Raw genomic sequence first — 22,800 nt, 5'->3', positions numbered from 1 at the left:
ATGGATAGATAGATAGATAGATAGATAGATAGATAGATGATAAATAGATAGATAGATAGATAGATAGATGATGGATAGATAGATAGATAGATGATGGATAGATAGATAGATAGATAGATAGATAGATAGATAGATAGATAGATGATAGATAGATAGATAGATAGATAGATAGATAGATGATAGATAGATAGATAGATAGATAGATAGATAGATAGATACACAGATAGATGATAGATAGATAGATAGATAGATAGATAGATAGATAGATAGATAGATAGATAGATAGATACACAGATAGATGATAGATAGATAGATAGATAGATAGATAGATAGATAGATAGATAGATAGATAGATAGATAGATAGATAGATAGATAGATAGATAGATAGATAGATATAGATAGATAGATAGATACACAGATAGATGATAGATAGATAGATAGATAGATAGATAGATAGATAGATAGATAGATAGATAGATAGATGATGGATAGATAGATAGATAGATAGATAGATAGATAGATAGATAGATAGATAGATACACAGATAGATGATAGATAGATAGATAGATAGATAGATAGATAGATAGATAGATAGATGATAGATAGATAGATAGATAGATAGATAGATAGATAGATAGATACACAGATAGATGATAGATAGATAGATAGATAGATAGATAGATAGATGATAGATAGATAGATAGATAGATAGATAGATAGATGATAGATAGATAGATAGATAGATAGATAGATAGATAGATACACAGATAGATGATAGATAGATAGATAGATAGATAGATAGATAGATAGATAGATAGATAGATAGATAGATAGATAGATACACAGATAGATGATAGATAGATAGATAGATAGATAGATAGATAGATAGATAGATAGATGATAGATAGATAGATAGATAGATGATAGATAGATAGATAGATAGATAGATAGATAGATAGATAGATACACAGATAGATGATAGATAGATAGATAGATAGATAGATAGATAGATAGATAGATAGATAGATAGATAGATAGATAGATAGATAGATAGATAGATAGATAGATAGATAGATGATAGATAGATAGATAGATAGATAGATAGATAGATAGATAGATACACAGATAGATGATAGATAGATAGATAGATAGATAGATAGATAGACAGATAGATGATGGATAGATATAGATAGATAGATGATAGATAGATAGATAGACACACAGATAGATGATGGATAGATATAGATAGATAGATGATAGATAGATAGATATATACACAGATAGATAGATAGATAGATAGATAGATAGATAGATAGATAGATACAAATAGATGATAGATAGATAGATAGATGATAGACAGATAGACAGATACACAGATAGATAGATAGATAGATAGATAGATAGATAGATAGATAGATAGATAGATGATAGATAGATAATAGATGATAGATAGTAGATGATAGATAGATAGATACACAGGTAGATAGAAAGATAAATAGATAGATAGATAGATAGATAGATAGATGATAGATAGTAGATGATAGATAGATACACAGATAGATAGATAGATAGATAGATAGATAGATAGATAGACATAGATACACAGACAGATAGATAGATAGATGATAGATAGATAGATAGATAGATAGATAGATAGATAGATAGATAGATAGATAGATGATAGATAGACACAGATAGATAGATAGATAGATAGATAGATAGATAGATAGATAGATAGATACACAGATAGATAGATAGATAGATGATAGATAGACACACAGATAGATAGATAGATAGATAGATAGATGATAGATAGACACACAGATAGATAGATAGATAGATAGATACACAGATAGATAGATAGATAGATGATAGATAGACACACAGATAGATAGATAGATAGATAGATAGATAGATAGATAGATAGATAGATAGATAGATAGATACACAGAAAAATGATAGATAGATAGATAGATAGATAGATAGATAGATAGATACACAGATAGATAGATAGATAGATAGATAGATAGATAGACACACACACAGATAGATAGATAGATAGATAGATAGATGATAGACACACACACAGATAGATAGATAGATAGATAGATAGATAGATAGATAGATAGATACACAGATAGATAGATAGATAGATAGATAGATAGATGATAGATAGACACACAGATAGATAGATAGATAGATAGATAGATAGATACACAGATAGATAGATAGATAGATAGATAGATAGATAGATACACAGATAGATGATAGATAGATAGATAGATAGATAGATAGATAGATAGATAGATAGATAGATAGATAGATAGATAGATAGATAGATAGATAGACAGATACACAGATAGATAGATACACAGATAGATGATAGATAGATAGATAGATAGATAGACAGATACACAGATAGATAGATAGATAGATAGATAGATAGATAGATAGATAGATAGATAGACAGATACACAGATAGATAGATACACAGATAGATGATAGATAGATAGATAGATAGATACACAGATAGATAGATAGATACACAGATAGATAGATAGATAGATAGATAGACACAGATAGATAGATAGATAGATAGATACACAGATAGATAGATACATAGATAGATAGATACACAGATAGATGATAGATAGATAGATAGATAGATAGATAGATAGATACACAGATAGATAGATAGATAAATATATAGATAGATAATAGATAGATAGATAGATAGATAGATAGATAGATGATAGATAGATAGATAGATAGATAGATAGATAGATAGATAGATAGATAGATGATAGATAGATAGATAGATAGATAGATAGATAGATAGATAGATAGATAGATCCATAGATAGATAGATAGATAGATAGATAGATAGATAGATAGATCCATAGATAGATATAATAAATAACACCATCTCTACGCCTCTTAAACATTAATAGATTTCCCTCAGACTGTCTGTCTTACTGTCAAAGTACTAGAGAGGGACCACTGGTACCAGTAAGGCCCTGCCCTCCGCTCCCATATCACGCCACCCCTAACCCCTATAAAAGAGGAAGTGGAAACCAGAAGGAGTGGACCTGCCTGCTCACCTCAGTCTGAGCAGGAGGAAGGAAGCAAAGCATCATTACATCCTGATAAAATGGTCTTTTAGGCTGCTGTACTGTGGAAGGAGACCATTTCCCAAAGGTTCCCAGTTTTTCAAGCTATTTGGTTAGTTCTGAGTTAGTGGAGCTCAGGGGTGAAAACAATACAACTTCTATGATATCCTCTGATTGCACTTCCTGAGATATGCTCTAGAAAAATAGGAATAATTGTATTTACTCCTGTCACTTTCAGACATCCTAGGTTCAGGTTTGACATTTGTTTAGTTTTATTTTGTTTGTGCCCCTTTAATCCCCTGTGCAGCCCAGGCTTTGTGGTTAAAATATACAGGAAATAAAATGCCTCTTGTTCTGTATTGTCCTTTATAGGAGAAGCTGAGAAACAAGATATTTAGCAGAATTCTAAAAATCTGATTAGGAATTGACTGAATAAATGACAAAACTGTAACACAGAAATGTTTGTATGTCATGACATGGGCACTAAGCAAATGTGTCAGGGAGGTGTATATTTTATTGTTTCATGTTCTATCTGTGTGTGAAACACATAATCTTCTGATTAGATACAATACTCTTTGAGGTATGTGTCATTCTTGTGAAAGTGAAGTGTGTGTACAGGTGTTGTCCAGTCTTCAGCTTCAGCCTGGTTTGGTATCATTGTGTGTCATGTAGAAAGAAAGTTCAGTCTCTTCTAAATAAACAAGTTTCAGAAAATATATTGAAAAACACACCATGTAAATACTGACCATGTATCTTATGAATATATAAGATGTAGTTGTTCACTACCCAACAGCGCGCACGCACACACACACACACACACACACACACACACACACACACACACACACACACACACACACACACACACACACACACACACACACACACACACACACACGTCGGTGGTGCAGCATCTGAATCAATCCAATGAAACAAGGCAGCGAGTCGACATTAAAACTTTACCTTGACAGACAAAGGAGGCGGGAGACTCTCCAGGGTGAACTCGAGCTGTAAGAAAGACCAGCTTCTTCTCCCTCTCTGGACTCAGGTGGTCTGTGGGGACGAGGGGAGAGAGGAGTCAAAAGGCGGAAGGGAGAGAAAGGTGAGAGGGGAAAGGTGTAAAGAAACACAAAGACAGTGTCAAAGGAAGAAAGGCATAGTGTTGTTACTGTTACTGTAGACTGTTGTAGACAGCAATCCTGAAAAACACCCAGTCTGAGAAAGATTCAGATTTGACTATTTTGAGTTGGTACCAGATTCAGCCTGTCACAGAGCAGCGTGAGGGTCAAAACACATGCTAACCTGACTATCCATTTTCAGCCAGACGCACATGAATCAAACATCAAACCAACACATGAGACTGAATATTCAACAGGTATTGGTGAATTATACATCTACAGAGGTCGAGATCCGCCAGCACCCGGTGTGACCCGAGACAGGGCTCTTTTTCTTTTGAGTTCAGGTCTGGCTGGAGCCTTCTCTCTGGCTATACACTTCACTCCTCCTCCCCTCTAACTCTGCTTTGGAGAGTATGTTGGACGGATGAATTGGACCTTGGAGACTTGTCTCGAGCATTTTCAGTCACTTACTAGTGGATGTTTCATAAATAAAGGTTAATGAACCTTCAACACACTTGTCAAACCTGAGAATGTTGAACAGAGAGTGAAAACAGAGTAAGGGGACTTGGATTGTCCTCTCAATTCAGAGCTCGGGTGTTATTTTCTGTATGCTCTGTAATGTGAATCAGATCTTGGACCCTGAGTGTTTAGGTTTCATCGGATACCTGCTTTAAAGTGTTAGAGGGGAAATTCCAGAGATGGTTGATCATATATCTGAAGTCAGGATCAAAAATAAAACAAACTCTCAAAGCCAAATTAGCCTTCAGTTATTATATTAACCTCATACGTTTAGATTCATTCCCGTTACAAGAGAAAGTCTAAATAACTGAACACAAGCAGTCTTTTAAAACCAGAGGTCAAAATTTTGCTGTTTTCTTGGCTAGTGTTTCTCTTCTAATTTGCTGCTGCTAATGGATGAAAGTGATTGTGTGCTTCATTGCTATACACAAACTTAATATCTTATTGATTCTTCAACCTGCTTCTGCTGAGCAGAGAAAATGCTAATTAGCAACAGGCTATGCACTTTTCCTTCTCTTTAATTCCAATTTAGCCCTAGAGTGGAGCACGTGTGTGTGTACATGTGTGTCTGTTTGAGTGGGTAGGCGTAGTAAACAAAAAAAGTGTTGTTCCATTTAAGTACTCTCCTTCTGATTTTATTTCGCTTTTCTCTCCCTCTGCCCTTCACAGAGACAAATGGCTTTGCCATTCAAGAGTCTCCGTGGAGCGGGGCGGGCCGTTTGTTGTAAATGTGAGTGCCTGCGGTTTGGCCGGCCGCTGGGTGCTCGGTGGCTGTGAAATTCCATCACTTAGAAATTCTACTTTGGCCTCGACCCCAGGCCACCACGCAGGCTCATGATACAAGAGCACGACTGTAACACACTCACACTCACACACACACACAGATACTCACACACACATTGTATAGTGCGACGCTGCAATCGAGGGAGAAGAAAAGGCAGAGACGTACACACAGAGCCATTCTCACTATAGTAAAACCAAGAACCCAGAAAGTTGTGAGCCAAACCAGAGGCAGCTGCCAAGGTCCTCACTGTCGGGAATTCAACCATCGTGGCCATGCTACATTTAGTCTCAGTGTTAGTGCCCTTGCTGCTTCATCAAAACAATCTCTTCCAGCAGGCTCCTGGAGCTTACAATGGATCCACTGTTTATCCCACACTGTTGTGTGCGAATGTGTGTTTGTGTGTGCGTGACTACGTCTCCTCGGGGCTCTCACAAACACTCCCCAAGTAGTTGTTGTGTTTATGTGCCTGTATCTCTGCATTCCTCTGTATCTGGCTGTGCTCAGCCAACCATTGTAGCACAAAATTAAGTCCTGCTTATTCCATAGGCACTCCGACACCCAGAGGGAACCTGGGGGAGCCAAGGACCAGAGCTCGGCTATATGTAAAGGAAAATCAAATTCGGGTACGGTGACATTTAACATGAAGGTAAGGGTCAAATTATGGATTAGCTTGAAGAGTACAGCCCTGCAGCACTAGCTCCTGACCTCAAGGTGTCAGTAGAGATCAGCAGGCAGGGGGGTTGTCATGAGAAGCAGAGGGAGAGGGAGAGAGAGAGAGAGATAGAGAGAGGGAAACAAAAGAGAAAGAGAAAGCAAAGTATTTGACTGAAAAGACAGATTCATACACACACACACACACACACACACACACACACACACACACACACACACGGCCTCAAACTCTCTTTCCTGGAAAACCATTTTTCTTTCTTACAGTTTTTAGAAATTGTGGTAGGAGGGAATAATAACAGACACCAACAGTGCTTCAAATAAAACTGCCCTCCAGGAAGCCCAATGTCAAACCAAGTTCAAAAGTTTTGTTTTTAATTTCATTCATCTGGTTTGCTTAATTTACTTCATTTTTTTGAGATGTGACACATTTTCCTCTTTCCACATCAGTGGACGTGCATTATGTGTGTTCATTAGGTGTTTAACAGACAGTTATTTTAAATGTTAAATGTTATCTGCAGATTGAAATTTCAATTTGAATTGAATTTTTAATTAATTGACTAGTAATTTAGTGTGTAAAACGACAGTAGTTAAGTATATCAAGTGCAATTTCCCACGGCCAACACTGACATCTTTCAATTACTAGTGAAGTTCAGCTGATAAGTCAAAACCTATGGATATCCAGTCAGTGCTTCTTGTTTTAGATAAACATGATTAATAGATTATCAAAATTGTTCCAGAGTTCTTCTCGGACTATTGACTAATTATTAATTATTAACTAGTTTTATATTCATTGTAGCTGAGCAAGAAATAAATTTGCCACTTTCTGTGTGCATGTTTTTGGTGCATCGCTTTAGACTTTTAGAATAAAAGCTGAGGATGCAGAGGAATGAAGCAAGTATCCTACTAATTTATCGCCTGCTGTGTTTATGTCGCACCAATGGAGCAGCCATTACATTACATTACATTACATTACATTACATACTGGAAAGGAGGATGCAAGGATCTTCTGTTGTTTTGGATGTGAACTTCTGCACTTGGTTCAGCTGAAGTGCACAAGTGCAAATACTGTGACATGGAAAGACAAGTTCTTAATTAAAATATACTATTATTTGTCCTTAATTAAATATATACTATTATTTTCATCACACAAGCTATTACGAGTAATGCAATATACATGATGTGGATTCTACTTTTAATGTACACACATGCTAAGCTTCCATTTGCTTTTGTGACTTTAATTCTTCACTGCAGCCACTCTGGTGTGGCAGTACCTGCTCCTGAGAGGCCATGTCTCTCATTTATGAACCTCTGTAACTTCACATCAGCGCAGGCCTCCATGGGCTTGTCACAGCAGCTCAGAGAACATGACTGAAAAAATACGAATTAGGAAGCGAGGGATAAAGAGAAAAGAAAATAGGTGAGAGAGGGAATGTACATTTAAAAAAAACTACAGTGAGAGGATGGAGGCTGAGCGGTGGTGGAGGGGGATATGACAATGAGTGAGTGAAAGCAGCAGAGGCAAAATTTATGCCCACACTTTAAAATCAAAGTGCTCCCTCAGCATATTTCTCTCCTGCCAAAGTCATGCGCCGCACTGTACGGCACATTACTGCTCGTTCCTCTGCACCTCCCTGAGATGAAATAAAAAATTAAAGGATGTCAAACTACTATCAGCTCCGATAAATATGTAAATTACAAGAGAGAAGAAAAGTGGCTGTGAAAAACAACATAAATCTAATGGATTCTGAAGGTCAGTCCTGATTGTGCCGGTCAGCTCTTTCTGTGGCAGCAGTCACAGGAACTTTGGGCTCAGACTCATAAGTTGTGACATGATATAATTAACTGAGCTCTTCTTCATCATTCTTGTTCAGCAGGTACAAAAGAAGCCCTGTCAAGACCTTCTGGAAGCGTCATCAATATATTTAAATACCCTTATCCACTTTAACACTAGATTTGATTTGAGAAGTTCGAAGCAGATTTTGCCTTTTTTAATCTCATTGGTGTCCAAACTTTCTAACATGGAAGGCTGAGGGACAATTTTAAGACTGGCACTAAACTGTATGACTACAGTTATCTTATTGGACACTAAACAGCGTCTTAGGTTTGGTATTAAACCAGATGAAATATGGATATCTAAAGTCTTTGGTGCACAAGTATGGGGAAAGTATACTCCAGTATATAGTCACAGCCTGCTCCATCCTACACAGTGATACAGTAATATAAAAAAAACAATGACATACTGTCCACAGCTTTAAAGCACATTATACCACACGACTCAGGCCACTCTACATCACTGTCTCTCTCCTCTCTCTGCTGTGTGGGTTTTACACTGTAATAAATTAGCCTCAGTTTGGTGAGATGGCAACAAGACACGCTTGGCGCCCTGCTCAGTGCATCATATCGAGGATGGGCGCGAGCTGTAAATTGTCACCGCTGTGGAATTTATACCGAGCCTTGGGACGAGATGCAGCCCCGTGCACCGTCCAGTTGAGTGAGCCCCCAACAAGCGTTTGAAGCTCTGCACCTCCCCACACCCACCTCGCTCCACCTGCTGACACCGCCCACCCTGCCACCTCAAGGACAAACAGACAGACGCAAAGAAGAAAAAGAGACAGACAGGAAAGGGATGTGTGTTCAAGTGCGGAGGGCTCTAAAGTGATAAGACTTTTATGATGCTGTTTGCTTCCCCAGGATTTGACCAGGTCCCTGACTAAACTTTTTTTTTTTTTGTATGTGCAGGTGTGTAGGTGCTACAGACCCTGTGGCGTGTCTCAGATTTATTCAGCTCATCTTAGTGTGGGGAGGGAGGTGCACCACCAAGGCCTCCTCACACACTCACACACCACACATTACAAAGATAAACTCTCACAGATGCGAAGAGGGGAGAGAAAGAGAGAGATATATGCTGTTGTTATTGTTTTGCAATTATTTCTATTTCTATCAATACAGTATAGCACTAAAAAGGCCTGTAGCTTATTTATGACATAAAAGAATCTAGAGGTTGAGTCGTGGCAACTGGACTTCACTTTAACACCACTGGGTAGGATGGAGCGGGGTGTGACTATATACTGGAGTATATTTTCCCCATACTTAGTGCACCAAAGAGTTTAGATATCCATATTTCATCTGGTTTAATACCAAACCTAAGACGCTGTTTAGTGTCAAATAAGATAACTGTAGTCATACATAAAAGAACTGCATAAATTTTCATTGAATTTTTTTTTTTTCTTGTAAGAAAATACTGAATATTACTTGAAAACTGAAGGTTTTGAATATAAAACTGTTCCCATCTGGACAAAAGAGAGAAAGAGACAAAGAAAGTGAGACAAAGGTGGATGACACCACTCTGAGGTATCTGCTGGATTAAGTCACTTCTGCCTCTGAAGCAGTTACACCTTCATCCTGTCATCTTCTCATCTCCACAGTCCATCGCCTCTGTACCCGCCTCCCCTTTTCACATCTATATAGGATGAGTGTGTCGCTGAAGAGAGCAATCAAACGCAGAGAGGTGGTGGTCAGAGCTGTGTCTGCATCACCGTGTGTGTGTGTGTGTGTGTGTGTGTGTGTGCGTGCGCACTATTGTGTTTACACAGTGACATGTGGGTACTCAGCTTCCTGGGGGGACAAAAATCCAGATCCCCACTATGTAAATAATTGAATTTTATGGAGTCGACTCGGTTTAAAGTTAGGGTAAGCGTTAAGGTTAGGCTAAGCCTGTGGGAAATAAATGTAAGTCGATGAAGAGTCCCGATGAGAAATTGAAACAAGAAAGTGTGTGTTTCCATGTGTAGGTGTGTGTGTCCGTGTGTGTGTGTGTGTGTGTGTGTGTATAACAGAGCGAGACAGTGAGAGCCCAGGGAGGGGATTACAATGGCCGTGTCGAGACGCTCCGATTGGCATCACACGCAGACAGAAAGGGGAGGGACAGAAAAGAAAATTGGCAGAGTCATAAGGAAGATGAAGGGTAGAGAGAAGACAGAAAAACAAAGAACAAACTGCAGAAAGGAAAAAAAGAGACAAAGAGAAGGGCGGGAGCAGAGGAAACCCTTGAGAAGACAGCATGTGAATACGCCAACGGCAGGCCTCTTAAGTGGAGATGAAGAGGCGGCAGGATAAAACGCTCTGAGCGCTGTGTGATTATGGATCAATTTGCTGCAATCAAGCCCCCTTATGGCTGGTCCCTGTGAAATGGAGAGATTTCTTCTCCTCAAGGGCAGCCGTGATGACAGCGGAGGTCACAGGCGACAGGACTGACAGAGAGACTGACAGAGATGAGACGAGCGTCCGAGGGACAGGAAGGAGAGGAACCGCTCCGTCCTAAACAAGGTGCTGGACGTCAGCATTGAATCCCGAGCTTAAGGGCTTTCTAATTATGTTAATGTAGAGAAGTGGTGCTGAGATGGAGGCCTTTGGCCACCACTGACCATGGAGTACGCTGCTGCTACTGTCAGCTCTGGTCCTGTTAGAGTCACCGAATACTACTCAAGTGGATACGCAATGACATAAGGAATATCCCATTTTAGAAATCATTCAAATATCTGAGATGATGCTGAATTAAAGCAGCAATTTTTATGTGTCACCAACATAAACACAGCAAATCCTAAACCTAACACACACCGAGCTGAAAAGCAGCTTCACTGCCGTCTCTGACTAAATGTATGAAATGTGTTTCACCTCCAGTGTGTGTGTGTTTAGGTGTGTGGTGTGTGTTTAGGTGTGTGTGTGTGATAACCACAGTGATGTGACAACATACTGACACAACCTGAAGTAGACTTTGACACAACTGCAGCATTCACGAGAGGTTAAACCACTGGAGGTCAGGAAAAACAGGATTCCCAGTTAAGCTGTTCTTTAATAGTTTAGTGGCCTAAGGGCATGAAAAACAATCAAAGACTGTATGTTTGTCAATACGCTAAAAAAAAAAAAGGTCAGCAATATTAGGATATTAATGTTTCATTACCCAATAGGGAGCTTCACTGCCCTTCACTTAATCAAAACCTATAACAGCCAAGGTTGAATGAACCATCATCATTTTTACGCGTCAATTCATCAATATGACCTTGTCAGACATGGTTACTGGAGGTCATTAAGATAAATCTATTTTTTAAATATATCCTAATATAAAAAAACATTTCACTGGTCTGAAATATGGTGAAACTTGAAGCTACATCAATGCTTTCAAAAGCATATATGCTCATTACAGTGAGCCAGAAAAGGCCCCGACTGTTCACCACTGTCTATTTATGTGAACCTCTGTTCTTTGTCTGGTCTACACATCCAACAACAAGCTTCTCTCCATGCCTTTCAGAAGCTGCCCACATCTCTTACAGTCACGCAGCCCTGTGACTGTTGAGAATGAGCGTTATAGACAGTTGGCTTGGAGGGCGAGACGGAGATGCACTGAAGAAGAGACAAAGAGGGGAGAGCTCTGTCAAGTATCAAAACCAACAGGCGATATGAGCATGAGGCTCAAAGTCGGAGGCAGCGACTGCTTAGAGTTTGAAGGCGTTGGTCACAGGCCTTTCTGAAACACTGACTTCTCCTCTCTTGCCTTCAGAAAATGATGACAGAAGGAGAGGAGCATAAAAAGGAGGCACGGCTGGTCTGTGCTCGGCATGATACAGAATCAGAGGCAGCCAGTAATGGCCTTTTTTGAAGAATGCGCCACTGAACTTTAAGGGCCGTCTTGCTTGAAAGGACAAGTTACAAATAGGAAGAAAGGAGAGAGAGAAACGATATCCCAGGGATATACCCCCTACTGCGCCGCCCTATCGCCGCCCCACAGTGTAGGAGTGTATATGTGTGTGTGTGTACTGTACATGACTGTGTATCTGGAGACTGTAACACACTGCAGGAAAAACAGGTGCAGATGAACAAGCAGAAATACAGCATATGGACGACAGAGTCTTTCTGTAGCGCCGCTCGAACCACCGCTTCTTTTCAAATAGAAGCTGTGAGTCTATCTAACAAGCAGAACAGTCAGACAGAAGTGATGTGCGGTTCTATATTACATCGCCTCTTCCTACCTATCAATAATTTCTGAGCTACAACGATACAGCTGGGCCGAGGTAAACAACACAAGTGCATCCCAGCTTTAATAACTACTGCCACACCTCCCAGTTATATCTTTCAGACAATTTGTCTTCCTTTCAGTTCTGTTTTCCTGCCTCTCATCTCTTTTTTTCCGCCTCACATTTTTACAGTTACCGTAGACCAGTGAGTCTGCAGCCACATACAGGAGCTGTATTTGCTGTGCGTAGGCTCACGTGCGCGTCGCGGGCATCAGCTCGGCTCAGCGGCGGCGACAATGTCATTCGGCGGTTTAGTAACAGGCCATTAACTTGTTAATACCAGCATAATGGGCGGTCTGCTATTTTAAAACCACAGTCATGTTTGTGCCATTAACAACCACTTAGTGCGTCATTCAAACCAACAGGCCACCGGGACACACAGAAACCATAATAGAATAACAAAGACAATGTGATAATACGCCCTGTCTTCTTATTAACACCAAGCACAGGTTCACAGCAAGAGACTGTTTCCAGGATAACAAACAGGAAACATGACAAGTCCATCCAGGGACCAGTGGAGTTTAAACTGACAGGTTAAGCAGACTAACCAAGCTAGTTTACCCAGTTCTGCAAGACAAACCAAATCAGAAGAGAGCAGTTTACCTATGCAAACACTATGTGAGCTGTAGTCCCACAGACCAGTAAATAATTTGACACCCATTGGAAGCATGTTATGGTTGGATAAAAAGTTAAATCTGTCCTATTTAAGGATTAAATAAAAACACAGTACATTAAAGTACGTTAAAAGTGCATAGGATTTTTCAATCGAGTTATTTAAATGAATACAGAAGACATGACACGCTATAGCCTAAAGGGCTTTCTAATTCCATTTAAGCATCTCAAAGAGAATCAGCTTTCTATCAGAATCAGCAGCTTCTCTCTGAAGTCTGAGCGGAAACGCTGGGCAAGAAGTCCTGCAAGTCCATTTCGGTGCATCAATCGCTTACACAGACTTTGAACTCGGTTGTGGGTATGTTCAGCTCTTTAGTGATTTCCAAAGCTTTCAGCTGAATATCAGCTCTATTAACAGGCATTTCTCCAATCTGTTAGTCAGTCAGTCAGTCACACACTCCCTTGTCAAGCTTGTGAAAGCAGCCAGATTTAGGAAGCTGGAAAGATTCTGTTTTGACTCTTAGTATTTTTAAAACCGTCATTTTGCACAACCATTTGACGAGTCAGGCTCATTGATCACCGTGATCGGACGGTTTGATTGATTCATTACACTTCCCTTTCCAAACAAACGGCACGTCCTCCTGTCGTTCCTGGTTGGGAAGTGAATTTAGCAGGTTAATGTAAAAAAAAACAAAAAAACATAACTTTAACTGGCACTATCTGATATAATGACGACAGTAACTTGTCACTGTCACATGAGTATTTTTCCAGCCTGGGTTGGTCCTTAGTCGGTTTGACAGACTGATACAGCACAGTGTTGACAAACCTGCACAGGCTAAAAACTATTTATTCACTGATTGCCTTTTTTTTTTTTTTTTTTACAAATGAAGAGTAAAGCTGTTACCATTAACAAGAGAATCCAAACTAGAGGAAAGAATTCACAACAGAATAATCAAAGCACCATCACTGTACAAAGGAGACCTACTGCTTTCACAAACTAAATATCACCTCAGTTAATTGGTATTGCCTTCTAGCCTAAAGTATATGCATATTAAAATGAAACAACTGATTTCATTCCAGCCACAGGGTAAATAGATAGTTTTTTAGTTTTGTTTATGTGATTAAAAAAGGTAAAAATTCTAAGAGTTATCCATCTCACTAATCTCTCTGTAAGTTGACTTGAAAGGATTTAAATGCAGTGTAACACCTGCTGTTAATACGACCCCCTGATAAAGCCGACATCAAATGTCTCCGATAACATCACTGCTTATCTCTGGAAATTAAACGACTTCTGGAATAGCTCAAAAAATGAATTTTAGGTTGTTGTACTGCTGCTAGAAGAAGGAAAAACTGGTGGAGGAGAGCTGGAGAGGAGGAGATGACGTTTTCTGAATTTCAATGAAAACCCTCATCTTTTAATGATTCAAACATCCAGGGCGAAGACTGACACGTGTAGCTACACCGCAGCCCTCACAGCATAAGCAGTGGAAATAAACTTCTGCATCTGAACTTAACCGAGCAGCAAAAAACAGTAATTGAGCTCATGACTCCTGTTTGTCTCTTTCTCCTCCCACTCCTGATTGGCTCGCCTGACGCAACAACTGCATGCTGGTTGGTTTAGGATTAACGTGGTTGCCATGACAACGTGCCGGACGTAGAGCTGTGTTGGAATGGATGCTTGTGTGTGTGTGTGTGTGTGTGTGTGTGTGTGTGTATACTTTGTTTGAAGTGGCAGGCCTTTTCAGCAGCTTTGATCAGGGAAATGTTTGTAGTGGGGGCAAACCTGGAGAACAAACAGGACTTCAGAGAGATTAGCAATCTGTGGAACACACACACATACACACACACGTGCATACACAAATAAATGCTGTCTAGAAGTCAGCTTTTTGAATAAAATCATCCACACAGAGACAGGCAGCTCCATCCACTCTCCAGTTTTCTGATGTGATGAAGCAAAGACACGGAGAAGGTGGTGCGATGTAAGGATGCTGGCTGACATTGCTCTGTTCTTTCCCTCTCCTCCACACCCGCTAGGCGCATGGTTTTGAAGAAACACACCAAGAACAAGTCATCTAATGTACAATCTGTGTGTGTGTGTGTGTGTGTGTGTGTGTGTGTGCTCATGCAATCCCTTCAGGGCCGGTGTAAATCCATCAGTACTGAGGAGAGTGCTTTAGCAGCCGAGGTGTGACACATGGCCCCCACACTCCTCCATCAAGCCATACTGAGCAGCAGCATGTGTATCTGTAGATCAGCAAACTGTGTGTGTGTGTGTATATGTGTGTATATATATATATATATATATATATATATATATATATATATATATAAATATGAGAGGGCGAGTCAGCTGTGTGAGCAAGGAGCTTTGATTCAGACAAATACGCCACAGCGCCTGGGCTGCTCCCGACCCCAACCTGGATGGAAAACATTGCTGCTATTCTCAGAGCCACAAGCACATTACTCAGTCCCCAAGGAAGGAGGATAAGTCATCCACTAAGGTCGCAGGAGGTGTTATGTCTCTCACTGCAAGTAGTTCAGAGTTTGAAGAATGGCAGTACAAGGCTGAAACAAAATGCAGTGTGCTCCTCATCTCAGTCCGAACGATCAAACAGAGGGGTAAGTTATGCCCCCAGCTCCCAAACCAACACGGGGCATCACAATGACAAAATGTGTCAACATCATGAAGAAAAGGCTTAAATAATCTCCCTCAGACACGTCTGTCCTAAGATTCACATGTCGGACAGAAATGGATTGTGCTTCATTTCACTTCCAACACAAACTTAGTGGTTTCGGAGACCTAGCTGGGTTTCATTTACATAAATTCATTTTTAAAAATCTGTTACAGTTTCAAAGTTAGAGATGATGGCACTACTTCCTTTCCTTAAGGGCCTAATCCTGAAGTTGGATTTCTTTATATGAAAATATACCTAAAACTAACTAAAACTCAATATATAGCAGCTGTTTGTGTTACTTCTCTTAAATATAAAATATATGACATGTAATCTAAACAATCAATAGAACTAAAATGAACCAAATAAAAGCAACAACATGAGTCAATGTCCTAACTTTCCTTTTAGGCTTGCAGGTATAACATTTATCTTGTTCATGTTTGCTAAGCATGTCTGAGACCAGGAACAAATGTCACTGTTTTGGCAGCTATTTGACCTTAAAGAATCACCAAAGGTATTATGGTTCATTTTGTGGCACCTCCATTCAATAACTGAAATATTTCACTCAAAACCGTAAAAGTCAGCCTCTGGTGGTGCTAGAGAAAATGTCAGGGGATCACCGAAAACTGCAGGACACACTGTACCCTTCAGTTCTGAAAGAGCAAAAGACACAATGGATCCGTGTGCACAAAAAGCTACACTAAGCACATCCACACTAACGTCTGGTCACTCCGAGCTGAGAATTTAAACAAGACAGGATTATACAGAGGCATTTAAAATAAAAAAAAACATCTACAAGGAAAATAACTCAACAACAGAGAACAATGCTGACGATGGGTGCCACATATAGTGTAATTGTTGGGGGGAGGCTGAGAAGCAGAGAGGCGAGGTGGCCTGATCACACCCTGAGAAGTTGGCCCTGAGGGAGGAGATTAGAAAATGGTGATGCAATATTAATTGGTGATGGTGCGTGCCAGGGATGGCAGGGTTGTCCGGGGCTTATCTCCCTGAGGAAAGGCTGTCAAGGAGCTGCGAAAGACAGGTGGGATGAGTCCCTGACCTTGTCTGTCAGCCGGTCGAGAAGAGGGCTGGGGAAAGAGACCTCCAGTCCCACTGACACTTAGATCAACACTCTGCCAGTCTACAGCAAGCCTACTGGGACATAGCCCAAAAACAAGACAGACAGAATGACACAGCGAGGGAGGACGAGAGAATGAATGTGATCTCCATATATACATAAAAACAAAACATATGCTAAACTTTGCGTGTATTGGACAGAGGAGCCTATAGTATGATACAACACTGTGGGACGAGATATGTAGCGTCACGCATCCTGACAAGCTGAGCACAGGAAGAAAACCACAATAATAATTTGATGCTGTTTCTTGTTCGATATTATTTTGCACTTGTTTAACCCAAAGAAATTCTATAAAGGTGAATTTCAAGAAGTGATGTGACATGGAGGCAGAAGGCATCAACATATCCATCAACAATCTGGAACATGAGACCACTAGAGGGTCCTCGCCTAAGGTTCTCACTTCCTGGCTTGTATAGGTTTCAATGGCTGGTGGTATAGGAAGGGTGAGTAAACCAGTCTAGACCTGACCAGTCTAAGGGAACATACACCTGCACCCCCAGTGATCACCAAAGCATCACAGACGGACTCTCCAGTATTTTGGATATTTTCCTGTCATGGTGTGAAAACGTCATTTCTGACAGTGGCACGGCTTGAAGAAAGGGAGCGAACGAGGCCAAACAAGCATGTGGGCGAGAGCCGCACGTCATCTGGGGGCACACAAACCCTGGACTTATGTCAGCTTCGATTAACCCTTTCCCATCTGTCTCTGTCTTTTTCTTTCATTCTCACTTCCGCTGCCATGATCTCAACTGGGTCAGGCGCTGCAGTAAATCCCTACATACAATTACGGTGCAACATAAGAAGAAAAAAAAAACAAATCTCACACCTGCAATAGACAAGAAACGTGTCGTGTCCTCCCCCTCACTCGTGTCACACCAAATGCAGCCCAGTTTTTTGTTTTTTTTTTTCGATTTGCTTGAACCATCCCCTGTCAAAAGAGATCTTGCGTATTAAATTATCAATGCTATGGGCCTCAATAATTCAGGCTACCTAGCAGAGTGTTATTCTGACAGTGCCATGGAGCACCCTGACATAACACTGACTGTCCCTCCACAGATCTCGTCTGAGTTTATCTGCTCAGTGGCAAAATCACCACCAATACCAGAAGGCTAACAGCAGCCAATGCCGACCGAGAGATATAAACAGACAAAAAGACAGGTAACAGGTAGACACAGAAGGTAAACACACACTCTTCCCCTCTGCTTTTGTCTTTTAAACCCTAATTAAATTCAACGGCAGAATACAGTAGCATCAGGAGCATCAGGGCACACGTCCTCCCATTTAGAGGAACAGGGCGGCTGATGTGTGTGTGTGCCAGAGACAGAGTGAAAAGTCACGCTGCAACGCTATTTCCTTGAGTCTGACAAATGAGGCCCCGGCTGCGCTCTGGTGTTGGCAGTTACCTATGAAAGAATGCATCAATCCAATTGACTGTCCTGTTCTGCCTGTCACACAGCTCCACATATTCCCTCCACACACACACACACACACACACACACACACACACACACACACACACACACACACACACACACACACACACACACACACACACACACACACACACACACACACACACACACACGTGTACATACAAAAAACACATAATCAGAAATGATATGTCACAGCCACGCCACCTCTCAGAGTTCCTATCCTCCGTTCTACACCAGTCCTTCCTCATCCGCCCCAACACATCGTGTCGGATCCCTTCCTCTCCTTCTCCCTCTGCCTGTCCTCTCCTCTTCCCCCCGATCTGAGATCAACACCTAGCTGTGTGCAGGTGCAAGACTGCTGGCAAACTGTCAGCTCGCGTCTCCTTTACATAACACACACCTCATGTTTGTGCAGCTATCTCTGTGAGGGCACTGAGGACATAATGCATTCTCCTATCTCCTTTCTTTACCTTTGTCTAACCCCACTTTCCCAAAATGTCCTCACTCCGGTGGTATAAAACTCAAACCAGTCCCCGCTTTCTAAACACACACACACACACACACACACACACACACTCACACACACACACTCACAGCTTGGCGCCAACACAAGCGCTTCTCACTCTGTGAATTGGTCTCCACACAGCCAGCGAGATCACACTCTCACTGTCAACACACAAAGGAAGACTAACAGCGAGTGTGCTAAAGGTTGGAAAACACTGAGGACACAGGCAGAATAAGAAAAAAAGACAAAGTGGAATATTTTGGGGCAAAACATGAAAAGGCCGTCATCGCATTTAAAAAGGACCCATCCTATGTGAACTGAAGCCACACAGACAACCTCATTATTGGGCTGGTATTTGATGCAAAAGACACAAAACACACTATCGCGCTGTGTGAAGGCTCGTATGTCAGGTAGGTTTATGAATTTTCCTCAAACAAAAAAAGGGTTTAAAGAAAAATTAAATCGCATTACTGGTCCTCGTGTTCTTACACCACTCAAACCTCCGTTGTCATGGTTACAGCAGTAACACACCGTATCGCACTGAAACTACTTTTCGGACACGTTTGGTAAAATAAACACTGAACGTTATAGAGACTTCATCATTACAATAATCAACACATGGCTGATCGTGAAAGGTCATGTTTTACCCATCGATCCCAACGTTTTTCCAAATGTGGACTTTGTCACTTTACATCAGGGGTCTCCAGTTCCAGTCCTCGGCTATTAGCTGGATCAGGTGTGTTCAGCCAGGGAAAAGATATTTAGAAAACAAGCAGGACAGTGGACCCCGAGGACTGGAGTTGGAGACCCCTGCTCTACATCCACCCATCATCTAGACTCCCTTAGTCCTAACCAGGGTCCCCAGGGACCTGCTGGAGCCTATCCCAGCTCTCTTTGGGTGAAAGGCAGGGGTCCACCCTGGACAGGTCCCCAGTCCATCACAGGGCCACATAGAGACAAACAACCTCACACACTCACACTCACTCCTATGGGCAATTTAGAGTCACCAATCAACCTGACATACATGTTTTTGGACTGTGGGAGGAAACCAGAGGACCTGGAGAAAACCCACACAAGCACAGGGAGAACATGCAGACTCCACACAGAAAGACCCCTGATGGGTTTCAAACCAGGAACCTTCTTGCTGTGAGGCAACAGTGCTAACCACTAATGCACCGTGCTGCCCTCCCTGCTCTACATATTAACCTTATTCCTCCCCTGCCTGTCATTACTGCTATAGCCACTAGAGGCTTCTACTTTTACAACACGTCAATGAAAAGCACCTACTTACCTGCCAGTAGATTCAGTTTGCCCCTACTGAACCATAATTTTGGGTGTGATAACTGAAATCAGCATTTTTTTTATGAGCAACTCCTTTAACTTTTCTCTGTCCATCCTTATAGATGGGCTAGTTTTTAGTGTTTGTTATGAATATCGTTATCTGTCCACCAAAAAAACAATACTGGTTCTAATAAGTGTTGTGTTATTATGAAATGGCCACTTCAAATATAAAACAGCCACCGGGGGCAACTTGGGGTCCAGTGTCTTGCCCAAGGACACTGACATGTGGACTAGTGAGGCCAAGGTCCGAACCACCAACTGGTTCATGGTCACCCTGCTCTACTTCCTGAGCCACAATGTTCTTTTTAATTTATTAATCCTTTCATGGTGTCGCGAGAATAAATTCACTTATAAGCCTGTGTCTTTTTAGAACACTGATATGTTATCTAGCTTCAGGCACCGACAGATCACTCACAGTATGGTACAGAACAAGAGCACACACACACACACACACACACTGAAAATGACCCTTTCCTGTGACTGTGAGAACAGACTGAATAGATAAGATTTATTGAGATTAATACCAATGTAACTGATTGAAAATTAAACTACCAAAGATTAAAGATATTTTGATAAAGTGTTAATGTTCTGGCTAGAAAGGTAATTGGGTATAATAAATTAGTCTCTGTTTAGCACCAACACACACACACACACACACACACACACACATAGACCATGTTGTGACCTCTAGAGCTGTGAACATGGAGTTGGTGTCAGCCTGCATAGCCCAGGGTCATCTGCCAGCTCTAAACAAGACTCTCATTAACACCAGGTCATTAAAAGCTCCTGCTGCCAATGTGTTTCTGTGTGTGTGTTTCTGTGTGTGTGTGTGTGTTTCAGTCATGGACGCGGGGTCCAGGCTGACACTGACGAGGGCAGACAAGTGACCGATTTGTCTTTGGCTATGAATCCCATCAGATATCAGGGCTTTAAACGCTGCTCATAGGTTGGAAGGTGTTTGTTGAAAAAGTTAGACTTTCTCTCTGCATCTCACCGCAGATACAAACGAGTTCAAAGCTTAACCTTCCTATTGTTTTTAAAAACTACATCTGAATTTAAGTTACACTGCTGCATGAACACACTAAACTGAGGGACGACCGAGTTTACAGTGTTTTTTATCTTGTGGCATTTCTGGCATATGCAGTAGGAGTGTATGACCTCACCTGTATAGAAAAAGAGAGAGAGAGTGCACACGCATTTGAGTGTGTCTGCACGTGTGCATGCTGCCAGGGTTCGCTAGAAACAGCATAATTTATCACACCTAATTAATTATACTCCAACACTGAGAGGAGTTGTCGCTCAATCAGCTTCCTGCTCTGTCACACAACAGCAGGAAAGACCCAGATAAACTCTCGGGGCCTGAAACACCACAGCTTTTTATTCGTTTTTTCTGAAGTCTCCCTCTTTTCCCAGGCTGATTCGCCATGCCAGTTTAGCAGGCTTCACATTACCATTTAAATAAAGAGGCTAGCTAAATGACCACTGGTATAGCATAAAAAGAGAAATTAAATTCTCTTTCTTCCTCCTGGCACTTTATTCTTTTCTCTTTCTAGCTCAAGCTCCTCATTGTTTTTAATTTGTTTATTCTGGAGGGATGGATGATAAAAAAAAAATATGCAGAAGTATCCACATGCAAAATGAACTATTTGATTACAAGGTATGTCTAATCTCTTTAATGCATAACAATGGCTCACAAAGCTAAGCAGACTTGAAACAACTCAGGTGTGTTAACTTTTCGTAGGTGAACTGATTATGATAAACGAAACCAACATCAAACAAGAAAATGGCATTAACAAAGTTTGTTTCAAGACAAAGCACATAATCATATTAAACTACAGCTGCACTTTGGAGCCCACAGTGCATGTACAGTTAAAGTCACCTGCTAACAATCATTACCTACAGTGACAGATTCACTGACAGAGGTCACGCTAACACACATGCAGGCTACATGTGATTCATGTTTCCAGACATGGAGCAAATGATATTTACTAGTTTTTTTAAATGATGAGGGGCTAATGTGTAAACACCGACACACTGAGTGTAGACGGTGCTGTATTTTTATGACTCTATGGATGTTGACGTGAATTTAGTCAGACCCAGAACGTGCGGTTTCAATGGAGGTGAGCAGATTGTACGAGACGCAGATTGATTGCACTGGAAATCGAACAATATTGCTTAGCTGTAACAAGCTTTATTTACTACATTAAATTATCATTAAAATGCTATTAGTGCAATTAGTTGATTTCCACTTTAAACAAAACATCTATGGAAAGAGAGGCTCAGAGGAAGAGGGGGAGGGGGAGGGACTGGTGTATGGTGGACACTGCAGAAGGGAGAAAAGTTAAATTATAAGAGGAAAGGAGCAAGGAGCAAGGGAAGGGGGGTGAGAAAAGAAGATATGTGAGGGGAGGTGAGGTGAATCAGGAAGGAGAGAGGCGACAAGTGAGCAGTGGGAGATGAATATTAAGCAGCTGTAGTGATTAGGGTGGTGCTGTGACAGTGACATTAGCTGCCATTGGCAGCCTCTGCCGTGGTGATTCACTGGAACCTGCTTCATTTGGACCATAATTTGCTTAAATGCTCAGAGAATAAAAAATTCATCATCACTTTGAATCTTATTAATTGGGGGAGCCGTCTGCATTAATAGAGGGCATTTTGGTAGCTATATTTAAGTATGCATGTGTGCGCGCCTGTACATGTGTGTGTGTGTGTATTTAGACTAAGCTCAGTTTTGCATCCATTTACTAAAGGAGCTGATGGATTCCAAACTTTAGCAGTTTTTTATCAATGAAGCAGCCAAATAAGCTTCTTAAAAGCGATAAGG

General features: G+C 41.0%; 2 protein-coding genes across 3 annotated transcripts in view; both read right to left on the bottom strand.

The window, feature by feature from the left end:
* The window catches only part of agbl4 (AGBL carboxypeptidase 4), a 231,753-nt gene that overhangs the window by 27,599 nt on the left and 181,354 nt on the right, over positions 1-22,800 (bottom strand). Inside the window, exon 7 of the mRNA XM_026304627.1 lies at positions 4,075-4,164. Within this exon, the coding sequence (XP_026160412.1) occupies positions 4,075-4,164 (90 nt within the window). The remainder of the gene's footprint in view (positions 1-4,074; positions 4,165-22,800) is intronic.
* bend5 (BEN domain containing 5) overlaps positions 1-22,800 on the bottom strand; it is a 39,849-nt gene that overhangs the window by 514 nt on the left and 16,535 nt on the right. Inside the window, exon 7 of one of the 2 annotated variants that reach the window (XR_003295565.1) lies at positions 4,075-4,164. The gene's annotated coding sequence lies outside the window, so the exon portion shown is untranslated. Of the gene's footprint in view, positions 1-4,074; positions 4,165-21,122; positions 21,140-22,800 lie in introns of those variants that run through there. The other variant, XR_004463060.1, reaches the window with a different exon arrangement.

The sequence above is a fragment of the Mastacembelus armatus genome, chromosome 4 (assembly GCF_900324485.2).
Source record: "Mastacembelus armatus chromosome 4, fMasArm1.2, whole genome shotgun sequence".
NCBI classification, from domain to species: Eukaryota; Metazoa; Chordata; class Actinopteri; order Synbranchiformes; family Mastacembelidae; genus Mastacembelus; species Mastacembelus armatus.
The sequence above is the reverse complement of the archived record's forward strand: the minus strand, read 5'-3'. Positions and strand labels throughout refer to the sequence as shown.